The sequence below is a fragment of the Antedon mediterranea genome, chromosome 8 (genome assembly GCF_964355755.1).
Source record: "Antedon mediterranea chromosome 8, ecAntMedi1.1, whole genome shotgun sequence".
NCBI classification, from domain to species: Eukaryota; Metazoa; Echinodermata; class Crinoidea; order Comatulida; family Antedonidae; genus Antedon; species Antedon mediterranea.
Genome location: NC_092677.1, coordinates 288,314 through 312,495, shown reverse-complemented (window position 1 = coordinate 312,495; position 24,182 = coordinate 288,314). Strand labels below are relative to the sequence as shown.

At 32.8% G+C, this 24,182-nt stretch overlaps 1 protein-coding gene and 1 long non-coding RNA gene across 4 annotated transcripts; one reads left to right on the top strand and one right to left on the bottom strand.

The window, feature by feature from the left end:
* The first annotated feature begins 265 nt into the window (after nucleotides 1-265).
* Nucleotides 266-22,468, top strand: LOC140057547 (C2 domain-containing protein 2-like). 2 transcript variants are annotated; one of them, XM_072103261.1, is made up of 16 exons: nucleotides 266-903; nucleotides 2,428-2,523; nucleotides 3,903-4,022; nucleotides 6,039-6,143; nucleotides 6,307-6,465; nucleotides 7,619-7,697; nucleotides 8,055-8,202; nucleotides 8,508-8,566; nucleotides 10,495-10,622; nucleotides 11,097-11,274; nucleotides 15,875-15,949; nucleotides 16,680-16,768; nucleotides 17,128-17,206; nucleotides 17,470-17,652; nucleotides 17,875-18,036; nucleotides 18,568-22,468. In XM_072103261.1, exons 1-16 carry the CDS (start codon nucleotides 439-441, stop codon nucleotides 18,672-18,674), a joined length of 2,232 nt encoding a protein of 743 aa, XP_071959362.1. In that variant the 5' UTR covers nucleotides 266-438; the 3' UTR covers nucleotides 18,675-22,468. The 2 variants fall into 2 exon arrangements, with proteins under 2 accessions (XP_071959362.1, XP_071959361.1); XM_072103260.1 differs by having other exon boundaries at nucleotides 16,632-16,768.
* Nucleotides 22,469-22,568: 100 nt separating this feature from the next.
* On the bottom strand, nucleotides 22,569-23,941 carry LOC140057548 (uncharacterized). Of its 2 annotated transcripts, none has more exons than XR_011846962.1 (3): nucleotides 23,561-23,941; nucleotides 23,318-23,484; nucleotides 22,569-23,148 (listed from the first exon to the last, which is right to left on the bottom strand). It is a non-coding gene; the product is annotated as an uncharacterized lncRNA (long non-coding RNA). The 2 variants fall into 2 exon arrangements; XR_011846963.1 differs by having other exon boundaries at nucleotides 23,602-23,941.
* Nucleotides 23,942-24,182: the final 241 nt, after the last annotated feature.

Here is a 24,182-nt window from a genome sequence, read left to right as displayed (position 1 = left end):
TGTTTAGTAAAATAAATGACACCTGTACTTTTAGATTTAATTAGCATATTTATGTGTAGGCCTGCGTGGTAATTTATACTCAGCATGAAAGCATCGGTAAGCATCACATACATTTTATGTTCATAAAAAAGTATAATCATATTTGTTTTGAAAACGCTTTTCAAATATAATATTAGATTTTGCTTTGTTTGCGCGAATTTGTGTGAAATGTTGAAAATCGATATTTTTTGTCCTTTGAAAAAGGTGCGACGCGAGGAGACAGAGAACATCGCGGATAGGCCTAGCTTTTGCCGGTTGCCTGTGTCATTGAGACTTTAAGTGAGATTAAAGTAGATCGCTTGGAATTTCAAACTTGCGACGGCTCATCAAAACATTTCTAATGACCTTTATGTTACTGCAATTTATGGAGGACGTAATTGGATCACCTAGTCAAGAATAATGAGCTATTTATTTTCTCCAAATATGACTGAGCAACTTCGAATATTCGCTGACCGTGTAGCGGTGCGAGCCGTGTACATCGCCAATAATATGGCGGAGTATGCCGGCGATTTAGCTGAAGACATACAAACAGGCTCTGTCGATGTTATAGATATTTTTGTTCTAGGTTTTGTATGTTTTTGTTTTCTAATTATAACTTTTGTGTCGTTAGCTGATTTTAAACGTCGAAAGAGGAAGGATAATGTTGATTTCGAGGATGAAAAAGACCAAGCTGTTACGAGAACGTTGACGGGAAATCAGGCTTCGCCTCGACCTGGTGGTTTGGCTGCTGGAGGCCTAGGCCTAGACGAACCATGCCAATGGATAAACTCTCTTGTTTCTTGGTTCTACATGCACCAAACACAAACACCAGAGGTTGTAACGAATTGGATGAAAGCATTGAATGAACAAGCAAAAAAGCATGGGGTAAGATAAAACATTTCATATTAAAACAAAATAAAATGCGTAAAATTATTTCTTGTCATGACATCCAATTATTTTAAATATTTATGTACGACAGTAAGTATGTTATAGTGTGGTTATTTTATTATGAGTGCCCATAAATTGCCCATGCTTTCCAGTATCTGGTTTCCTGGTTCCAACTAGGTGAATAGACATATGATGAGATCGCAGGTGTCGGGGGATATATACTGTAAACTGTAGTAAAAATGCGGAAAGAACAAAATAAAAAACAACAACACATTATACTGATGTAAGATGACAATACTCTTATAATTTCATCCAAGATGTAGCACATTGTTAATAAATATACTACGTAATATTATTAATAATAATTTTATTTCATCTGTTGAATTTTTCAATTATTTAGACATGTAATTCAATGTTGAATTAATACATTTTTTAAAGCACTATTTTGAAACAAATTTCAATATATTGAACACTAACTACTGTAAGATAATGAATGCATTAATTTGTTTATTTAATTAGGATATTTGTCATCTAATTTTTCAATTAAAGAATTATAAATTTGTACTTTTTACAATAAATTGACAAGTTTTGTTCTATTTGTATCATATAATTTGTTAATTTGAATAATATAATTTATAATTTTGAATTGTATTAATTTAAATTATCTATTTATAGAATACAAAATTGAAGATAGCATTAGCATTGAACATTTGAATATAATATAAAATGACATTGAATGAATTACTAATATTAATGAGTCATCGTTATATCATACTGCTCATTGAATGAACCAAGTTCATTTGTGTTCTAAGTAACGCGGCAGGGAAAGATCTAAGGACGTGTCTTAATTTCCTGTTGTTGGTCACATGTTCTATTGCCACCTCAGGAAGATCATTAAGGTAGCACTAACACGTCGTCGTCGTTAAAGAAAAACAATTTTTTTCTGATGTAAAACACTTTAAGTACATATTTCAAATCGTCTTCTTAAATTCAATTTGTCTTCTCAAATTTATTAATATAAATATTTCATGCATTTAATCCTGAAATTTCCTTTTAAAATGTGTTTTATGAATATTATTTTAAACCGTAGAGTATTTTTCCCTGCATGATTGAGCCTTCTTGACGGGCTTCTTGATGTGTGTACAATTTCATCCAAATTTATTTTATTTACGTGTTTACTTTAAACACTTTTTTCATGATTTCTAATTAAAGGCATAGGAAAATATTGTACAGTATGTGGATTGTTCTAAGCTTCAAAACCACATTTTAGGATGATGTTAGTAATTTATTGTATCTGTGGTTTTTATGTTTTTTTTTTATTTTCTTTGTTTATTGTACAGACTTTCAATGATATTCTGTGAATTAAAATAATAGTCTTTATTATAGTAGAGGAACCAATTTTGACATAATCTACCACAGTAGTTTCTGTTATTGTTAATGTGTAGTAAAATAACATTTAGTTAAGTTTAATATATTTGAAATTATTATTTGAATATTTAAATTAGTCATTTGTTTTTGCAGGGTACTGTTCAAGTTACGTTTGATCGATTAAAAGCTGGGAGCTTGCCGCCGAAGTTTAGCTGCGTTCAAACGGAATCTGGTCCGAGAGATCAGATGGTAAATTTATTTTAACACTTTTTAAAACCACTTTTCGGAAATTGTTTAAGTTTACTTTTCTTTATTGGAACATCTCCATTGGTCCTTTTTTTAAATTAAGAAATTGTCTATGTGGTTCCTTGCTCAGCACAGGTATAGTGTAAGAGATAGAGTACCAGGGTCAACATGTCTATGTGGTTCCTTGCTCACCACAGGTATAGTGTAAGAGATAGAGTACCAGGGTCAACATGTCTATGTGGTTCCTTGCTCAGCACAGGTATAGTGTAAGAAGAGATAGAGTACCAGGGTCAACATGTTTCAACATTGATGTGTTTGAATTATTAAATATTATTTGAAATATTATTAATATATTGTTAACACTTTAACACAAATTGCTTAAGTTTACTATCATGGGTCTTTTTTAAATTAAGAAATTCCATGTGGTTTTTTGCTCAGCATTTTACCATTGTGTTTGAATTAGATAACAGTTAATATTGTATATTATTACAACAAGCAGTGATCATTTATTAATTACCTTTGTATCAAATTACAAATAATGTTAACTTTGAAACCAAATAATAATCAATAAGAATAACAAGTGAATTTAAGCATGATGACAAATATTGATTCAATCAAGTAGAAAGCTAAAAAGTAATACATTATAAATCAAACATATGATTTTGAACATCATTAGGATATATTGTCCTTTTGAAAAAATTAATTTGTTTGTTGAGTATGCCATTTTATTGTCACTCACATAGTTATTCACTTTGGCCAAAGATTAGATTAGATTAGATTAGATTGGAAAAAAATATTTACCTGAAAATACTTTATTAAATCAACCAATAAAGCAACTAATAGAGCAAGTTGGCTGTCATTTTATAAGTAAAAAAATATTTTTTTTCTACTTAAGTGATTAACTACAAAATGACCTATTCAAAGTTCTTTATTTTTCATGTTTTGGGGGACAATACTTTGAATTCATAATTATATGTGCTTGTTGGGTAGGGTATATCTGTACTGTGTACATGCCACAAATGTCTGACAAACTAGTCTACCTCCCTGTAGTGGATGTGATGTATGGTGGAATGTTAAACCAATGTCTGACAAACTAGTCTACCTTCCTGTAGTGGATGTGATGTATGAAAGCATGTCATGAATGTAAAAACCAATGTCACTTATGCTTGAATTTAATTTAATGTTACTGCATAGAATAGGCTCATGAATATTCATATCAAGTCATATGAAATACTTTGAGACATATGTAAATAAAACAGATAAAAAATATCTCTCTTTAATATACTGTACAAACTACAATTAAATTTTTTTAAATGAAATAAAATCTTATTAGGAGTCTTCACTTTTAATAATTTTTCAAAAGGTAAATTATTATTTTTCAGACTATATCATGCATTGTAGAAGCTAAAGATATTGCTTTAGTTGCATTTGCAACTCAAAACACACCGGCTACAATGAAGCTTACAACTTGTGAGGTCAACATTAAAGAACTCACTGGCAAGGTATTTATTTCACAAGCAAACTTCCTTATAAAAGAATAGCAGACATTGAATTATTATGTAGAGAAATAATGTTTATTTTTATAATTCTCATTCTTTTTATCACTGATTCATATTGTTAAAAAAAATATAATATGTGCGCATATACAGTACAAATGTAGTACTGTATACGAATTAAAGAGGTTTGTGGAAATATTGTCACAAAATTGTTGAAACTTATACATGGTATACCTGTATACTGTACAAATTGCTATGAAAAATGAGAATTCTGAATGAATACTGTTCAGCATTGATCCAATATAAACATTGTCTACTGTTTTTGTTTCATATTCTGTATCATTGTTATTCTTTTATTCTGTCAATGTCATCCAACCATTATACCATACTTACCTTTATTCTGTCAATGTCATCCAACCATTATACCATACTTACCTTTTGGTAAAAATCATCATATATTAATAATAAGCATTTTTTTTCTTGTAAAACCTAATCTGTAACCATAGTGCAGTGTAACCTTGCTAGTATAAAATAATTTATGTTAATAATATATCATATTTTTCTCTGTTTTCTGTTCATTTCACATAATACCCACTTGTGTTAACACACTCGCATTATATACTCTCTAGTACCTGTCTACCCTCTTATTTTGTACAACATAGAATCATCATTTATATAGAATTAGTAGCCGTGTGGACCATTAATATTAATATAATATCACAGGTGTATATCCAGGAGATCGCTAACAAATAGTATTAATTGTCCGTCAAAATAAAATAGTAGTTCATAACTTCATTTAAGCTGCATTAAAATGTCAGTCTGTTCTGTCAACATCAATCAACCAATATTATATAACACCTAAATAAATTCCTGTCATTTAATTGGACAAATGTGGATCACATGGCGTGCAATAGTACACACTATTAAACGATCGTTGAATAGTACTTTTTTTCATGTACGAACCAATATTATCATGGTGAAAATGTCTTCACTCATCTTGTCTCACATCTTGGCTGTTTGCTTGTCTGTCCTCTTTATTCAAAGCTTGCGTACTTATATGTTTTTCTATAAATTAAGACATCACTAATTATTGTCCTTTTACGGTTTGTAATTCTATGCTGCACTTTTTATGATCTCAGCTCAAAATAGAGGTTTGTTTATTTTCTTCATTCTTTTGTTTTACTAAAGGAATTTACAAAGGTTTTATTAACATGGAGCATGTTTAATATTTGCATTGTTTTTAGTTCGTCATTCAGCAACACTTTTATACTTCATTAAGAACAATAATATTTATTTACATGCTGTACATAATTTTTCAATCATCACTTTTTCACTCAATCTATGAAAGGTGTGTCAAAGTATCACGATATTAAACATGATATACAACCCATTAACAATAATAATATACAGACAATTTCTAAAACAGAACAAGATTCCATTGTGTTGATAGTAAGTAAGCTTGTCAGCTAATTAATTAAACAGAACAATCCATTGTGTTGATAGTAAGTAAGCTTATCAGCTAATTAATTAAATACTTTAACCTCGTCAAGAGAAGTAAAGAACATAAATAATTTAAAAATCCACGTGATTGGGTTCACGAAATAAATAAATGTCAAGTGGATCATTAAAGTGGAAAATGATAAGAGAGATGAAAAAGACATTCTTTAAATTTCAATAAATACTATACTGTAACACAGTTTTCCAAATAAAATTGAATATATAATGTTAAACAACTTACATTTTACTAAAGAACATTGCTTGAGGCTGTAAGCAATATTTTATTTCTTTGCAAGTTAGTTTGTATGCTCGTAATGACTTTTGTGATGTGTTTTTATGTTTAAAATTGTATGTCAAATGTTTCTTATTCAATGAATGTAATTTGAAAATTGATCGTCTAGTATTTTGTACCTAGCTTACCTGGATAAACATCCCATGCTTCCCAGAGGGAGTAAAAAAACAGTAAAACATCTCAAAAGAAAGTGTGTTTTTTTTAATTGTGAACAAAATTAAATTATCTGTCAGATACAATTTCGTGTGCAGTGTGCCAGTGAACAAGTTGTAGTTACTGGGAGCTTTGATGGAAAACCAAACATTATACTTAATGTTAGACCACAGAACGTTAGCAAGGTACAGTATGTGTTCCATTATCGATGTCAGATTTCAACAAAGCCATATGATCATTATTATATTAAAATTAGATATGATAATGACCAAACTAAAATAAATGTTTACAAGGTTTTTTTTTTTTAATGGATTGATTTAATATCCTAGCAATGTTTCTTTGTATTAGGGAGAGACAGTTGATATGACAGTGGTGGAAGATGTGATTAAAGGTTCATTAATCGGAGCCTGTACAACATTGACTATTCCAACCATTGCACTGGCTAATGATTCAATGTTATGTACCTCATCTGCAAGTGTTCACTTAACGTCTGGGTTTATACCAGTGGTAAGTTTATGCATACTACTTTTTTGGAATACTTCTGACTTTATTAAAAGAGATTACTAATATGTCATAGATATATGTTAATTTATATAATGATAATTATGAATATAATTATTCGGAATGATGATTTGAATATTGTGTCTTAAGAGGTAAACTGGAAGATTCTAAAAGGGTTTTGTAAAATATATCTACTGTATTTACTATTAAGTAAAAAATATAAATATATTGTAAATGCACCACACACCTAATTGCTTTGTTTGAGACCAGACACAGGTTTGACATATCATTGACGATTATCAAATATCATCTTTTAAGCTCTGTCTACACTATCAAACTAGTTTGACAAAAAAAATGTGTTATGTGCCCAAATATGGTAGTGATACACCCTAATATGGTAGTTATATGACATCACCATGTCCATATATGGGCACATTAAATTTTTTTACCAGTCATCTTCATCATCATCACCAATCTTAATTGCTTGGCTAGTATTGGTTGCTGTTTGTGTAGCAATAATTAATAAACAAGTTTACCCTGCCTATTGCCTCCCTTTGCTCATTTCTAGTTACGGGCCATAGTTACCAAGCGAGTTCCTACGTTGGTAGGTAAGGTCTTATCCAATCCTGATGCATGGTGTTTAGTAGTCCTACACCGTTTACTAGACTTACTGGTGTTGTTTGCATTGGTCACCACCACCTTACTAGTGTTACTAGTATCTGGTAGTCCTACACCGTTTACTAGACTTACTGGTGTTGTTTGAATTGGTCACCACCACCTTACTAGTGTTACCAGTATCTGGTAGTCCTAACACCAACTTAGTACTTATATTAGTAGTCTTGCTTAGTGATTTAGTGCTTCTGCAGTGTGTACTAAGACCGCATATTTACATCTGTAGTTTCAGCCCATAATGACAATGTTAGATAGATTTTCCATTGGCTCCCAAAAGTTAACTCGTGTTCACATGGATTGATCATAACAAGATGTGCCATTTGCTAATTGTAAATATTTTATTTAGTTTAATTTAAGTTTACATTATACCACCAAATAATGAATAATGTGCTGTAATCATATTATAACTATAGTGATATATATTTCAAAATGTTTTAGGGTTTTTTTGTTAAATGTGTAACAACATTTGAATTGGTTAATGTTTCAGAATGACATTAGTTCAATGTTTACTAATGGAGCTCCTTCAAAACCACCAAGAAGTATGGGACGCAGACTTATGGTCAAAGGTAATGATAATCAGTTTCAGTCCTCTGGTCATAGAGTTATTCCAAATTTGTGTAGTGCTTGATAGTACATGTTTAGCCTGATAACCATTACTGTATCTATTAATTGTCCAGTATGATAACATATAGTTAGTACAGTACACCTGTATCATCTTATTTATATTTAGGCAAATTGACAAGGATAACCATAAGTGAATTCATTCACTATCTTTCTTAACAAACATATTTACACAAGATACTCTACATAAACAAAGTCGTTGGGAGAGGAGTTGTAATTTGTCATCCTAACATGACAGGACTTAAACCCAAGCATCATAACCACTAAGTCACAATTTATCATGTATTTTCTTTTAACTCTAGTTATCAAAGCAAACGGTTTACGAGATCGTGATGGAGCAACAGGCAGTGACCCGTACTGTGTAGTTGAAGTAGATTGCCCGCTACAAAAGCACAAAACCACCGTCATCAAAGGATCTAGCAATCCATTTTGGGATGAACATTTTCTTTTGTAAGTTCTGAAATATTACGAAAGTTACACCTGTACACTAGGAAGATCATTCCCAGACATGCTTGACCTGGTCTAATGTGTTTGGTTTTCTAGAAATGTTAGTATTATGTGTTTTTCATGTTAAAAAAGAATTTGGTACCTTTTAAATCGTGTGAAAAGTTCGAGAGTTTCCAGTTTTTAAAGAGTCCGGTATTGGAGGAGTTGACTGTATATAATAAGTAAAGTATGACAAATGTCTGATTTCCAAAATGGAAATAGTGGGAGAAATGAGAGTATTTATTGTAAAAACACTTCTTTTTCTGCAGTGATTTAAATGAAGACAGTCTTTATCTGAAATTTGAAGTTTACGACCGTGATCATGCTGGTGAGATGCATTTATTTTTTATATTTATTGCACTATTTTAGGTTGAACTGTCTTTCTACTAACCAGTAGACATGACTGCTATTTTTAGGTTGAACTGTCTTTCTACTAACCAGTAGACATGACTACTATTTTTAGGTTGAACTGTCTTTCTACTAACCAGTAGACATGACTACTATTTTTAGGTTGAACTGTCTTTCTACTAACCAGTAGACATGACTACTATTTTTAGGTTGAACTGTCTTTCTACTAACCAGTAGACATGACTACTATTTTTAGGTTGAACTGTCTTTCTACTAACCAGTAGACATGACTACTATTTTTAGGTTGAACTGTCTTTCTACTAACCAGTAGACATGACTACTATTTTTAGGTTGAACTGTCTTTCTACTAACCAGTAGACATGACTACTATATTTAGGTTGAACTGTCTTTCTACTAACCAGTAGACATGACTACTATTTTTAGGTTGAACTGTCTTTCTACTAACCAGTAGACATGACTACTATTTTTAGGTTGAACTGTCTTTCTACTAACCAGTAGACATGACTACTATTTTTAGGTTGAACTGTCTTTCTACTAACCAGTAGACATGACTACTATATTTAGGTTGAACTGTCTTTCTACTAACCAGTAGACATGACTACTATTTTTAGGTTGAACTGTCTTTCTACTAACCAGTAGACATGACTACTATTTTTTGGTTGAACTGTCTTTCTACTAACCAGTAGACATGACTACTATTTTTTGGTTGAACTGTCTTTCTACTAACCAGTAGACATGAAATACTATTTTTAGGTTGAACTGTCTTTCTACTAACCAGTAGACATGACTACTATTTTTAGGTTGAACTGTCTTTCTACTAACCAGTAGACATGACTACTATTTTTAGGTTGAACTGTCTTTCTACTAACCAGTAGACATGACTACTATTTTTAGGTTGAACTGTCTTTCTACTAACCAGTAGACATGACTACTATTTTTAGGTTGAACTGTCTTTCTACTAACCAGTAGACATGACTACTATTTTTAGGTTGAACTGTCTTTCTACTAACCAGTAGACATGACTACTATTTTTAGGTTGAACTGTCTTTCTACTAACCAGTAGACATGACTACTATTTTTAGGTTGAACTGTCTTTCTACTAACCAGTAGACATGACTACTATTTTTTGGTTGAACTGTCTTTCTACTAACCAGTAGACATGACTACTATTTTTAGGTTGAACTGTCTTTCTACTAACCAGTAGACATGACTACTATTTTTAGGTTGAACTGTCTTTCTACTAACCAGTAGACATGACTACTATTTTTAGGTTGAACTGTCTTTCTACTAACCAGTAGACATGACTACTATTTTTAGGTTGAACTGTCTTTCTACTAACCAGTAGACATGACTACTATTTTTAGGTTGAACTGTCTTTCTACTAACCAGTAGACATGACTACTATTTTTAGGTTGAACTGTCTTTCTACTAACCAGTAGACATGACTACTATTTTTAGGTTGAACTGTCTTTCTACTAACCAGTAGACATGAAATACTATTTTTAGGTTGAACTGTCTTTCTACTAACCAGTAGACATGAAATACTATTTTTAGGTTGAACTGTCTTTCTACTAACCAGTAGACATGAAATACTATTTTTAGGTTGAACTGAACTGTCTTTCTACTAACCAGTAGACATGACTACTATTTTTAGGTTGAACTGTCTTTCTACTAACCAGTAGACATGACTGCTATTTTTAGGTTGAACTGTCTTTCTACTAACCAGTAGACATGACTACTATTTTTAGGTTGAACTGTCTTTCTACTAACCAGTAGACATGACTGTTCCATTATAAGGAAGGAGTGAAAATAATGTTTTTAAATATTGAATAATAATTGATGTAGTAGAATATACTTGTTAACAAGAATTCTTTTGTTTTTTTACAGATGACTTCCTTGGTGGGGCTGAAGTTCATTTGGAAAATCTTAAACGTAATCCTAGCACTAGACAGATTATTCTATTACAGGGCAGGGGTGGACCCGATGATACAGTTAAAGGCTCAATAACTGTTGAGGTATAGTGTTTTATGTGAAAGTACACAGAATTTTAAGCATTTTAAATAAAATTACCACCATGCATTAAACAGTATAGAGTTGTATGTGCATTGTACATTTTTATTAATTATAAATAATAATGAATAAAGATAAATCAAATACTCTCATTGGGTATCTTCATAAATGAAGTTAAATGTTTACTATTACAAAAACATTAATGTTGTTTAGACCTTGGTTACTTTATTTCTTTGATATAGTTGTTGTTTCTTTCCTATTGAATGAATTATCAACATATTATTGTTGTTCGATCAAATCCTTTTTTGACCAATTTATTTTTTTGACTGGAGTCAAACTTTGATTAGGTCATCAGAATGTCTCAATATAATCTAGATTGTAACTAACAGTGTAGCCTAAAATCAACATGCTCTACAAGGTACACATATTTGCTGAAAATGCACCGAAAACTATTTTATATTGTTTATTTGTGTTGATAGTTTTTATTCATGGAATATGCTGAACCTTTGGAATCTGTGAGTGCATCAATAAAGCCTGCAGCATCCCCGTCAAAGAAGATATCAACACAACGCACAATTGCATCAGATGGTACTGTCATTACAACAGTGACAACAACTACTGCAAAACCAAGAACCTCTCTTAAAGGAAATCAAAATGGTATGGTTTATATCCAGGGTATGGTTTATATCCAGGGTATGGTTTATATATATCCAGGGTATGGTTTATATATATCCAGGGTATGGTTTATATATATCCAGGGTATGGTTTATATATATCCAGGGTATGGTTTATATATATCCAGGGTATGGTTTATATCCAGGGTATGGTTTATATCCAGGGTATGGTTTATATATATCCAGGGTATGGTTTATATATATCCAGGGTATGGTTTATATATATCCAGGGTATGGTTTATATATATCCAGGGTATGGTTTATATATATCCAGGGTATGGTTTATATATATCCAGGGTATGGTTTATATATATCCAGGGTATGGTTTATATATATCCAGGGTATGGTTTATATCCAGGGTATTAAAATTCAGTTGATATCCAGGGGCTTATTTTATAGTGGATTGGTGTCCAGGGTCTACATTTGTTTGATTTCAATTGGCCAGGGATTCACTTTCGGTTGATATCCAGGGGCTTATTTAAACTAATTCATATTTAGGGTCTTAATTCAAGATTCAAGAAATTTTATTTGTCCATAAAAATGGAAATTCACTTTGCTTGGTAGATTAAAACAACAATAAAAAACAAACATAAAAAATGTTGCAACAATTTAAAACGTGCAGTATTATAACAGATTAAAATACAAGATAAAAAGTTAAAAATAAAAAAACTGTTAAAAATGTAAAACTATTTAAAAATTGCATTATCGTCTTACATTAGAATTAAAAATATGAATGCTATTTACAACGAAGGATTTTCTAGTTCTACAAAGATTTGCTCTTGGAGGTCATAGCCTAATACCTGATCTATTTAAGTTATAACAGTAATGGTATGGATGAGTGGGGTCTTTCATAATATTGTTTACTTTTTTAAATTTTTTTAATTATACATCTTTCATATCCAGGGTCTTTAGTTATACATCTTTCATATCCAGGGTCTTTAGTTATACATCTTTCATATCCAGGCTCTTAGTTATACAGCTTTCATATCCAGGGTCTTGGTTATACATCTTTCATATCCAGGGTCTTGGTTATACTGTTAATATCTAGGTACCTATTTCTATTTGTTTCATATGTATGTTCTTATTTAAATTTGGTTCATAAAGGTTTTTATTTTGTAAACCTTTTATCAAATTTAATTTAGTTACACACTAATAAACATTACATTCATTAACTTTAATGTTAGTTTCATATACAAACTGTGTTATTCTAGATCGGTGTGTATACATACGAGTATTATTAATATATTATTGTTTGACAAAGACTTCAAATGCTTTCAACATTGTGTGACAGTAAATACATTAAATAACCTGCATGAACTTTACCATCTGTGAAGTATCTTTATAAGCATTCTGATATATACTGTTATTCTGTATACAAACCCAGCTTCCATGGTATTAACAAATAATGTGTATACCCTCCTACCAAATACTTTAGGATCTTAATCGTATTTATGCTAAATGCAGAATAAATACTTGTTTGCATGTTAAATTAAGTCTACACTAAATACATCTATTCAGTTAAGCAATAATGCTATTGCATGGGCTATTTATCCACGATATAATGATACTATAGTTGCATGTGTCCTGTCATAATTTATCCAGGGTAGTCTTAATGCTGTTTGCAACAGTACCCCATATATTTTCAGGGTAGTAAAAATGATTGATTGCATTGCACTATCCTGAGTACTTGCGAATCAAAATACATCCAGGGTAATCAAAATACATCCAGGTTAATTAAAATTCATCCAGGGTAAGTAAAATACATCCAGGATAATCAAAATACATCCAGGGTAATCAAAATACATCCAGGGTAATCAAAATACATCCAGGGTAATCAAAATACATCCAGGGTAATCAAAATACATCCAGGGTAATAAAATAGATGCATGAATAGGGTTTAGTATTATATAAACAAAAATGCTGCATGGTAAAACAGTACATGCATGATTGTAATGATCAAGGGTTGGCTATACTGTAGCAAAATATCACTTTAATGGTTGAGTAATACCTTAATGGCGTTATCTAATGACCCAAAGTATTAGGACTACGACCGTAGAATTCAATTATCATTAACTACAGCTCATTGTTTCTTATAACATTTTAACACGTTTCATGCCAATGATAAGTGTATAAGGGATTCAAGTTAATGGCCCAGTGTATAGTTGTAAACAGTATGACTCTGTATCACTGTGAAGTAGCTGTTTGATAACATAATCAATTTGTTAAATGAGGTAGGAGTGGGAGGATAGAATTATTGGGACTTATCAAACAGAATGCTATTAACAGTCAAGGGAAAAATGGCAAAGGGCTTCCAACTTTCTAGGATTTTTATCATCAGATAATCTATATTGTTATGACAACTCTTGACCACAGTGCTTATTTTGCCATTTTTCCTCTAAAGCTCTATCTACACTATCAAACTAAAAAATGTGATGTGCCCATATATGGACACGATGATGTTCTATCTCTACCATATTTGGGAACATCACATTTTTTTTGTCAAACTAGTTTGATAGTGTAGACAGAGCTTTACTGTTAACTGTCACAGTGTTGGCATTAAACGTGTTAAGTTGAAACCATCTAATATGTTGTGCTGTGTTGTGTAAACATGTCAAATGTTGACAATGTGTGTTGTTGTTTTTCTTTCTGGCAGTCTTTCCTCGCACTAATCCATCAGTGACACGCCCTGCCTCTTGGTACCACTCAACATATCAAGGCAAGCAACGACAAAACCTAGTAAAATTTAATTTGCATGTTTCACCATGGCAACCAGCATCATATCCACTTGTTTCATAGCATATTTGTCCTGTTTTCTTTATCGATTTTAATATTTTTATTAATTTTATGCAATTATACTTTGATTATATTTATGTATAATAATTACAGTTTTAAAATGCATAGTTATGTAAGGAATAACCACAACAAGTGTTGACTGAAACAGTATTTGATAATTTAGTAGTATAAAGCTAATGAGGGTGATCACATTTAATACCAGTGGTTTGTAAAGTGATTTGTCCCTGTTGCTGTAAACAAATAAGTCTATTGACCTGAGTAGAAAGTCACTATTTGACCCTAACTAGTACAACCAATAATCACTAAAGCTCTGTCCACACTATCAATCTAATTTGACAAAAAAATCATCGTGTCCACATTTTTTGTCACATAAAGTTTGATAGTGTAAACACAGCTTAACAAACAAAACACTCACTAATTTTAAAATATCATTTTTATAGTGTATATATAATTAAATTGAAAAATTAGCATGCAAATGTAGTTAATGAATGAATACTAATATATACTAATTGTATGTTTCAGCATCTTTACTTACTGACTCCGATATGAAACCCTCCCTGATACTACCCTTAAGCTCTGTCTACACTATCAAACTAGTTTGACAAAAAAGTGTGATGTGCCCAAATATGGTAGTGATATGACATCATCATGTCCATATTATGGACACATCACATTTTTTGTCGCATAAATTTGATAGTGTAAACAGAGCTTTAGAACTATAAATGTTTGAGTTTGTATGAAAATGATTGTAATTAATTAGTTTGGGGCTGGATTATGTCTGGGTCAGTATTATTGATTGTAATTAATTAGTTTGGGGCTGGATTATGTCTGGGTCAGTATTATTGATTGTAATTAATTAGTTTGGGGCTGGATTATGTCTGGGTCAGTATTATTCATCTTTTGCTTTAGTGTTTCTTACATTGTAAAATAATATTGTTTATAGTAGCTGTATAATCATATTATTAACAAACATTTAAATGTTACATATATTCCATCTCACTTTTATTTTTTTTTTATTATTTCAGGATGTTTGTAGTCATTTGTTTATATAAGTGATAGAATGCATATTTACTTTTTGCACTCTAATTAATTAACTAATATAAATGTCAAGATTCCAGTAATTTCCCTTCAGAATTTATTTATAATCTCATCAATTATTTTTTATTTCAATGTTTATTGCACCAGTAAGTTGTGATGTCATTCATTATTTATGATGTCATCAATTATTTTTACTGACATCTTTTATGAATTGTGATGTCATCAGTTTTATGATACAATTAGATGTCGTCAGTTTTTTCTTGAATTACAAATTATGCCGTCACTATGTCTCGCTTTTTCAACATGATGAAATATATTTTTCAAGGCGTTTTAATCTGAAGTTGCTAAATCATTATTAATGTCTTCATTTTAAGAACATTTGTAAATGTTTGGTAAATGTTGGTAAATGTTTGTTAATGCCATTTTTAACCAGCTTTCTTCAGTATCTTATTTTGTGATCATAAAATGAAAATAGCTTTCAAAATATTTTAAAAATTCAGAATGTAGTGCATAATGTTTGTTCATATGCTTGATCATTACGCAATAACATAATAAGTGGCGGGGGCAGGGCTAGTGCTAAAGGCTTGTACTAACCCCATCAATCCCCCACCCCAAATAAAATGAATTTATAAACTATTTTTTTATATCTAGTTCTTCCACGTTGAACAATATGCGCCTACAAATAAAGAATTTGCTGTGTATACAACTACTTGACCTATGACCTAATAGTTGCACCATCTTTTTTTTTTCAGATATACCAACTAAGGTGGTAACAACATCAAATGTTGGTGAGGGTGAGTTAGCAGGGTCATTGGCGGACACTCCAGGTAACATTGAAAATATAACATCATTCATTATCCTAAACCATTTGCTTATTTAACGGCACTATAAAGAAAAATGCTATAATTAGTAATGATACTTTTGTGAAATATAATGAAATAAGTTGTATCTTTGTATTACCAAGATCAAATTGTTTATTTATACTTTGCGATATCATTATATTGCTGTATTCAACAGGGTCCTCCTCCTCAGCATCTAATGGAGGCTATTTTGAAGGTCTGGTATATAGATGATTTAAATTTCATTCATCCTCATTCCAATAGGTCAAAGTTCATATGATTATTTTTGTTTCATTGAACAATCAGAGATTATTGTAACATGTAATGTATTTCACATTCATTTTATTCAGTGTCCAAATATGGTAGTGATATGTTTAAATACAGTAGTGACATCATTATGTCCATATATTGGCACATCACATTTTTTCGTGTTTTTGATTTATAGATTACTATGGGTGTCAACATCATTATCAACATTCACTATGTTGTAGATTACCATTAGTGTCAACATTATTTCCTCCATGTTGTAAACATTGAATGTTACCATTACCAGCAATCAGTCTCAACATAGATATATGGCATTCATGTAATACAACATAATACTCTATTGTGCCCATATTAAAGAGACTGTTATTTTTATTTCAGTAACTTATTTTGTTTTAATTTACAGAGTTAATAACAGTTACTGACCCAAATGTATCAAATAATTCAATCACAGAAGCAGCAATACGACACTTGAGCGACCACGAGTCTGCTGGGGGTGCACAGCCTAAGAAAAGCACACTGATCATAGAGGGCGTAGCAAGGGTACTGAAAATCTAATTTCATAGCTTTTAAAGTACAGTCGCCCCGTCCAATACCACACTCTCCGAAAACCTAAACTCTCCCAAAATCAGATTTTTCTTGAGGTCCAAAATTTCCCAAATTCTTTTTTACCATTTTACCACCAAAACACATTATGAATAGAATACCCAAATTTCCTGAAAACCAAACATATTAGGCCAGCCCAAGTGTGTCCAGTATTGGGGAAGTTTTACTGTAATAGTACTTTAAACACTAGGAATTTTAGGAGTTTTTGCTTTTCCTATTAGGAATTTATTTTTATTTAGCCAATTTGAGAAAAACATATGTTTGTAATTCCTTGTTTTTTTCTTGTTTCAATGAAGATGCCAACTGAAGAAGCGTTGACGTTGCCTCCTCCTAGTCCAGTAGACTCTTTGGGTTCACGTGACGGATTTAAGCGTGGTAAGTTCAGCTTAAGTAACCAACATACTACTACAAGCTTTTACCAATACTTAATTGCTTATAGTACTAAGTTTCTTTCTCCAGTTTCTAAGAAAGAATTTGAAATCTCATTTGTTAAATTAACAATGCTGTTACATTTTGATAAATAATCTATTGACAACTGGAAAAATGAGTTGTTATCCCAAACAGAATTCACCTAAAGATCTTAACTTTTTAACGGAGATAACTTATTATACAGAATAAAAAAATTGAACTTCTTTTAGATGCTTCACCAAACCGAAGTAAAAGACGATTTAACATATTTAAAAGAAGTACTAAAGAAGAAAAGAGGCGACATAGTACAGCTAGTGATTCTATAAGTCAGCAGGAGCCATTATCACCAGAATCAATGACTTTAACTAAGAAAGAGAGGTCAAATACTCTAGACTTGCCACCTAAAGATAAAAGTAAGTGATCAAAAGTAACAAGTTGAAAACATGTTTAAAAATTAACAAGGCCAACAGCCATAAGTCGCGTGCTAAAACGCATAGTGATACCAGACCGACCGACCAACCGACATAGTGAACTATAGAGTCGCGTCCACGCGACTAAAAATTGTTTTAAAAAATTTGTTTATAATCATTTGTAAAAAATGTTGTTACAATTTTGTTTCTGTTTGATTTAAATAGAAAAGTCACCTAGTCGGAAGAAACGTATTTTGAGTTTTTTGAAAAAAGATCGCAAGAAGAAGTATTCATCACAAGGGGACCTAGATTCATCGGACCAGTCTGTGTCGTTGGCTCCTAGTGAACTGGAAGTTAGTGATACACCAAGCCGCTCTGCTAGCACAGGTAATCATCTCTTAGAATGTTTGTTCATTGAAGTTAGTGATACACCAAGCCGCTCTGCTAGTATAGGTAATAACCATCCCTTAGAATGTTTGTACATTGAAGTTAGTGATACACCAAGCCGCTCTGCTAGTATAGGTAATAACCATCCCTTAGAATGTTTGTACATTGAAGTTAGTGATACACCAAGCCGCTCTGCTAGCACAGGTAATAACCATCCCTTAGAATGTTTGTTCATTGAAGTTAGTGATACACCAAGCCGCTCTGCTAGCACAGGTAATAACCATCCCTTAGAATGTTTGTACATTGTTATCAAACATTAAATCAAAGGGTACAAGAATAAACATTTTGTTTCTAAATCCTTGTTTGTCTAAATTGTTAAATTCAGATTTATGAAGATGTATTTATTTCGTTTTGCAGAGCAAGAATATTATCAAATAATAATGATATCAGTTTCAACAGTTTTAATCACACATTAATCTCTTTTCTGAATTTTATTTTTTAAATTTTAAATTGATATTCTTGTTTCTTCAGGAAACATCAGAAAAGCAGATGAATTGCCAAACTTAGGTCAAAAGTCAACAGGAAGTAAGGGGTCACGATCAAGTGACATCCATAAACCAGTTAGTGCAGCTGTGTGACCAGAAAAGTTTACTTGTGAATTATTTTAAAATAAATATTCAGCTGTCCGCTGAGAAATGTTTGAAAATTCAACCAAACAGGTAAAAGGGAACTAATACAGATGAACTAGGCAGTAGTTACTAGTGTAACCTGTGGTGAAACTGGAAAAGAAGATGTTTTTTTTCAGTTGCAATGAAAATTTACGGTTGCAATAAAGATTAATGATACCCTACATTAGTCAAATGATCAAGTCAAGACAATGTCATGTTGTTCACATGGTCAGTTCTTGGCATTCAGTTTTGTTCACATGGTCATCACATGTCATCAACTTGAACAATTATATTAGTCACCTAGCCAATACCTGCACCATCATTTTGTTCACATGATCATTGCATGATTTCATTTTTATTTGTTGTGCAGCCTAACCATATCTTGTTTTTCCTGTCAAACTGTCTACTGTTTTTTTGCATTTTGCACCAGAAGTAGTTACAAAGAATGGTGGATAAAAATTATTAATATGTAGCAATTGTTTCAACTGTATTTAGGTAGGATTTATAAAGATGCTTATTGAAGGATTGAGAATGCATGTTTAATTGTTACCCAACTGAACACCAGAGATAATAAACCAGAGTTATAAATGCTCCTTCTTCATTGCTTTATATTAAGCTTATACTAATTTATGCCGAGTATTAAACAATTAGGAGCTGGACTTCTGCTGTATGTTTATCAATAATCTGTGAATGAATATGAATATATGTTATGTCAGTATTTATTGTGTAGAACAGTAATAACACTTATTTATGCCAATACAATATATTTATGAAACAATAAATTGTCATGAAAATCATGTGACTTGAATTTAAAAATCTGTAAATTAAGGAAATCAGGATTTTTGTCTAAAAAAGCAACTGTGTACAGTCGATATTGAACGTGGACTTGTTTTTGGTAAACATAGTATTAGTCTTTGTGTGTGAATTTTAGTTATGGTGAATAGCATATGTATGTATATAAGCAACAACAACTATGCTTATGGTAATCTTGGCAACAACTCATAATATGATGGTTAGTTGATATATTTTGCTATACTAAATTATAAATGTATTATTTACAGCTCAATGGATTGAAATTAATTCCCATATACAACATCCTAGTGATATCCATATACTCTTTAGACCATCATAAATATAAAGTTTCGTTATTTCGTTGTGAACTAACTTTAATTTGCAAAAATAGTTTTGTGGAATTATATTATTATTTGGTTATTTTGAAGACTAGGATGTCTGTGTGTAGTAGCTATGTAATTGTAGGCGTTGATTGAGCGTGTATTATATGTCACTTGTTCGTTCATTATGGAAACGTTCAACGATTGCTGGGTAAATAAACAATAAACTTGGTTCCCAACAGAGACGCAACACAAGGACGTACGACGTACATGTAAGCCCAACGTTATTTGACCAATCACGACACTGACTCATCCGAATTGCGTTGCGCGCACACCACCCTTGCGTTGCGCGTACACTAATCTTGCGTTGCGCGTACGCCACCTTTGCGTTGCGCGTACACCAACCTTGCGTTGCGTCCAATGAGAACCAATCTTCAAAATGTTTGCTGTAATGTTTCTCCCAATAATACGTAATGTGCGTTTATGCTGCAATTAGCATGCCAACTGCACAGTAGTTATAATAAAAAAAATACTAAAAATACTTATGTTTTAGCATCTTCATTGCTTAGACTTAACTTATAATTGCCATAAATAATCTCAAAATAATTAGCAAACACAAAACACCTGCCAATACACAACAGTTGCGTTTTGTTATTTCTAGTGTTAGTTCATTCATTCATTATTTTAGATATTGTATCTATACCTGTATTTAAATAATACAGATAAAAGGTATTCCAAAATAAAAAACTATGACCTTTGAAGTCACTATTCGCCCATTCCGAACTCTATCCTATAGGCCTCTTATACTCACTATTCGCCCATTCCGAGCTCTATCCTATAGGCCTCTTATACTCACTATTCGCCCATTCCGAGCTCTATCCTATAGGCCTCTTATACTCACTATTCGCCCATTCCGAGCTCTATCCTATAGGCCTCTTATACTCACTATTCGCCCATTCCGAACTCTATCCTATAGGCCTCTTATACTCACTATTCGCCCATTCCGAACTCTATCCTATAGGCCTCTTATACTCACTAATTCGCCCATTCCGAGCTCTATCCTATAGGCCTCTTATACTCACTATTCGCCCATTCCGAGCTCTATCCTATAGGCCTCTTATACTCACCATTCGCCCATTCCGAGCTCTATCCTATAGGTCTCTTATACTCACTATTCGCCCATTCCGAGCTCTATCCTATAGGTCTCTTATACTCACTATTCGCCCATTCCGAGCTCTATCCTATAGGCCTCTTATACTCACTATTCGCCCATTCCGAGCTCTATCCTATAGGCCTCTTATACTCACTATTCGCCCATTCCGAGCTCTATCCTATAGGCCTCTTATACTCACTATTCGCCCATTCCGAGCTCTATCCTATAGGTCTCTTATACTCACTATTCGCCCATTCCGAGCTCTATCCTATAGGCCTCTTATACTCACTATTCGCCCATTCCGAGCTCTATCCTATAGGTCTCTTATACTCACTATTCGCCCATTCCGAGCTCTATCCTATAGGCCTCTTATACTCACTATTCGCCCATTCCGAGCTCTATCCTATAGGCCTCTTTAATACTCACTATTCGCCCATTCCGAGCTCTATCCTATAGGCCTCTTATACTCACTATTCGCCCATTCCGAGCTCTATCCTATAGGCCTCTTACTTACACTTCGTGTTAATTTTATAACTTCTATGCATTGATAGGACCATGCACTGATCAAGTTTTGAGCGCGGTAAGTTTAAATGCTGTGATGCCGTCGCTTGCGTTATCATGGTCTGTTTACCATCTCCGGCGGACGTCCCGCCTTTGCACGAATCAAAAACGTCAGTTTGTGCGCATGCGTATTCAAATTTCGTCTCCACTACTGTCTTGCGCGCGTGGGAAATGCGTTAAACACGTGTTCATAACCACTCATGCAAATCGACTTCGACCACCATAGAACAAGATGAAACAACGTTAATAGTGTATGGACTTCGATATGAGTGAAAGTGGGTTTGGTGACGTAACATTCTTGATCTCCAAAACATGGATTTTGTGTATAACCAATCATTAACAAACATCAAGTTTTTGTTATGTTGCATTTTTATGTTGCTACTTCAATACGACACGTTATTTTGTTACGATTTGTTGTGGCGAAGTTTCTCTTTTTAGGCATCATTTAAAATACAATTTGTTTAATTATGTGATGATTTATACGAACCCGATGAAAAGAGTCAACGTAAGGGAATGGCTGGTGTGGCAGCACGCCCCCCTTTTCAGCCTTACTTTGACCAAGGCAATCTAACAACACTGAGCTCGCCTTGCCAACATAAGAACTCGTAACAAGTATTTGATCTTATGTCTGGCTGCGACAAATACCAACAGTACTGTACTATGTAGGCGCGCAGAGGGCCGTGGAACTGTCGTATCGCAGCCACATGCAAACTTTGGTCTTCAGAGCTCAACATCCTGTTGTCAGATTGCCTGCCTTTGACGGATCCCATAAGTTTAAGTTGCATTATTGGGGATTAAGTAATTTTCATTCAAAATGATTATTCTGTATTGTATTGCCTCACATTTGGCTACATATATGTATTAAGTGGATTATCTATGTAGTGGCTCATTCATTCATTCAATTCGATTGTAGTTTAATAAAACAACAGTAACATCAACTTTTAGTTCAAATCACTGATCTTTCGTACTGTTGTGCACGTGGGTTATAAATTGCTTTGTAAATAGACTGGACAGAATATAAAATTAAAAGTCTAAATTATCAAAATATTTAAACATAAATAATTAATGCGGTACCACTCAATGTTTTATTTTATTCAATTATAAGTTTACAAACGGTCATGATGGAAATACCAAATGCACTCATTATAATTATGTATTACACGAATAGACGCAATATGGATCGCAAAATTACAGTACTCCTGTTTAGATTAAAATGGCCACTCACACTTGCACTTCCAACGGGAAAATCTGAAATTCAAAATTACGTATGATTCAAGCAGCTCAGAGAGGCATTGTTGTGGAGTACCGGAATAATTAGGCCCTACTCATACATTTATTGGACAGTGGATATTCTTTGGAACAAGAATGATCATGTGTGAATGTAGGCCTTACTTCTGTGCCAAAAATAGTGACACCGCTTTGTGTGGAGTAGAGGAATTGAGAGGCTGGACCGTAAGCTCGATCCCATGCACAAGTTCGAATTGTGTCGTCACAGACACCCATCCGGCGTCATTCGGACATCCACCATGGTTCTTGCTAATATACCACATACGACACTGCCCGTTAGGGTTAGGGTTGGGTTAGGACATCCACCATGGTTCTTCCTGAACATCCATGACTGTAAAATACAATGAGCAACACGAGAGTTTTCGACATAGAATCTTCTTTAATCAACCAATACCCAGAAGGATAATGAATTAAGCTAGCTATTTCATTTATTTAATACTAGAAAGGTACGTCATCTCCACCCCCCCTCCCCTCCCAAAAAAAAGAGAAAAAAGGCCTACCCAACATCAGGATCAATTCCAAAGTGATTGAAGGATGATGTTAGCATATCTGGGTACGGCGTCTGTATAATACGGTCTTTATGAAACCAGTTATTCTTGTTGGTACCAATGCCATTAAATATCAATGTCATAACTTTTACACCTCCTTCATAGAAAGCAAATTTAACCTGAAAGTAAGAGAGGAAGCACAATACATTAAACTAACCTCAAGGCAACTTGAAATGAAATGTTTTATGAGAATACCTTCTTAATATCCAATGCGCCCCATTGCTCTACCAACGTACTTTTGTAAGGAACCGCCACGTTACCATCGACCTCCGCTGCCCCAGGTACGTCAGCATTTGAGGAGTTTGTACCTTTCCATAATTCAGCTAAGTTTATAAATTCTACCCTGGAATTAGCTCTGAAAATAACCTTAAACTCTGCAATTTAAAACAATTCACATCATGAGTTAAATGCGATCGTGACAAGCACGACTCTGCCAAACAAGTCCGTGCATCATCGACATGAGAAAATCGCCCATCCTTACCCAATTGATTCAATTAAAAAAAGCTAAATAAAATTGGCCATGTAAAATACATGCTTAACTACAAGTTATTCGTTTTAAAATCTCTTAATCTTAATAGTACCGGTGCGTATAAGCTAGCTTTGCGTCACCAAGACCATGGTATTAATACAAACCTGAAAATTTAGTTTCAGCAAGTTTCTTTTCAAAGTCGTCGAGTTTATTTTCAAAGTCGGCGAGTGTATTTTCAAATTCGGTGAGTGTGTTTTCAAAGTCTACAAGTTTAAGTGTTATGTTGTCTAGTTTATCGTTGAGTTTATCGTTGATTTTCTCGTCGCATATTTCTTCTTTGGGTTCTAA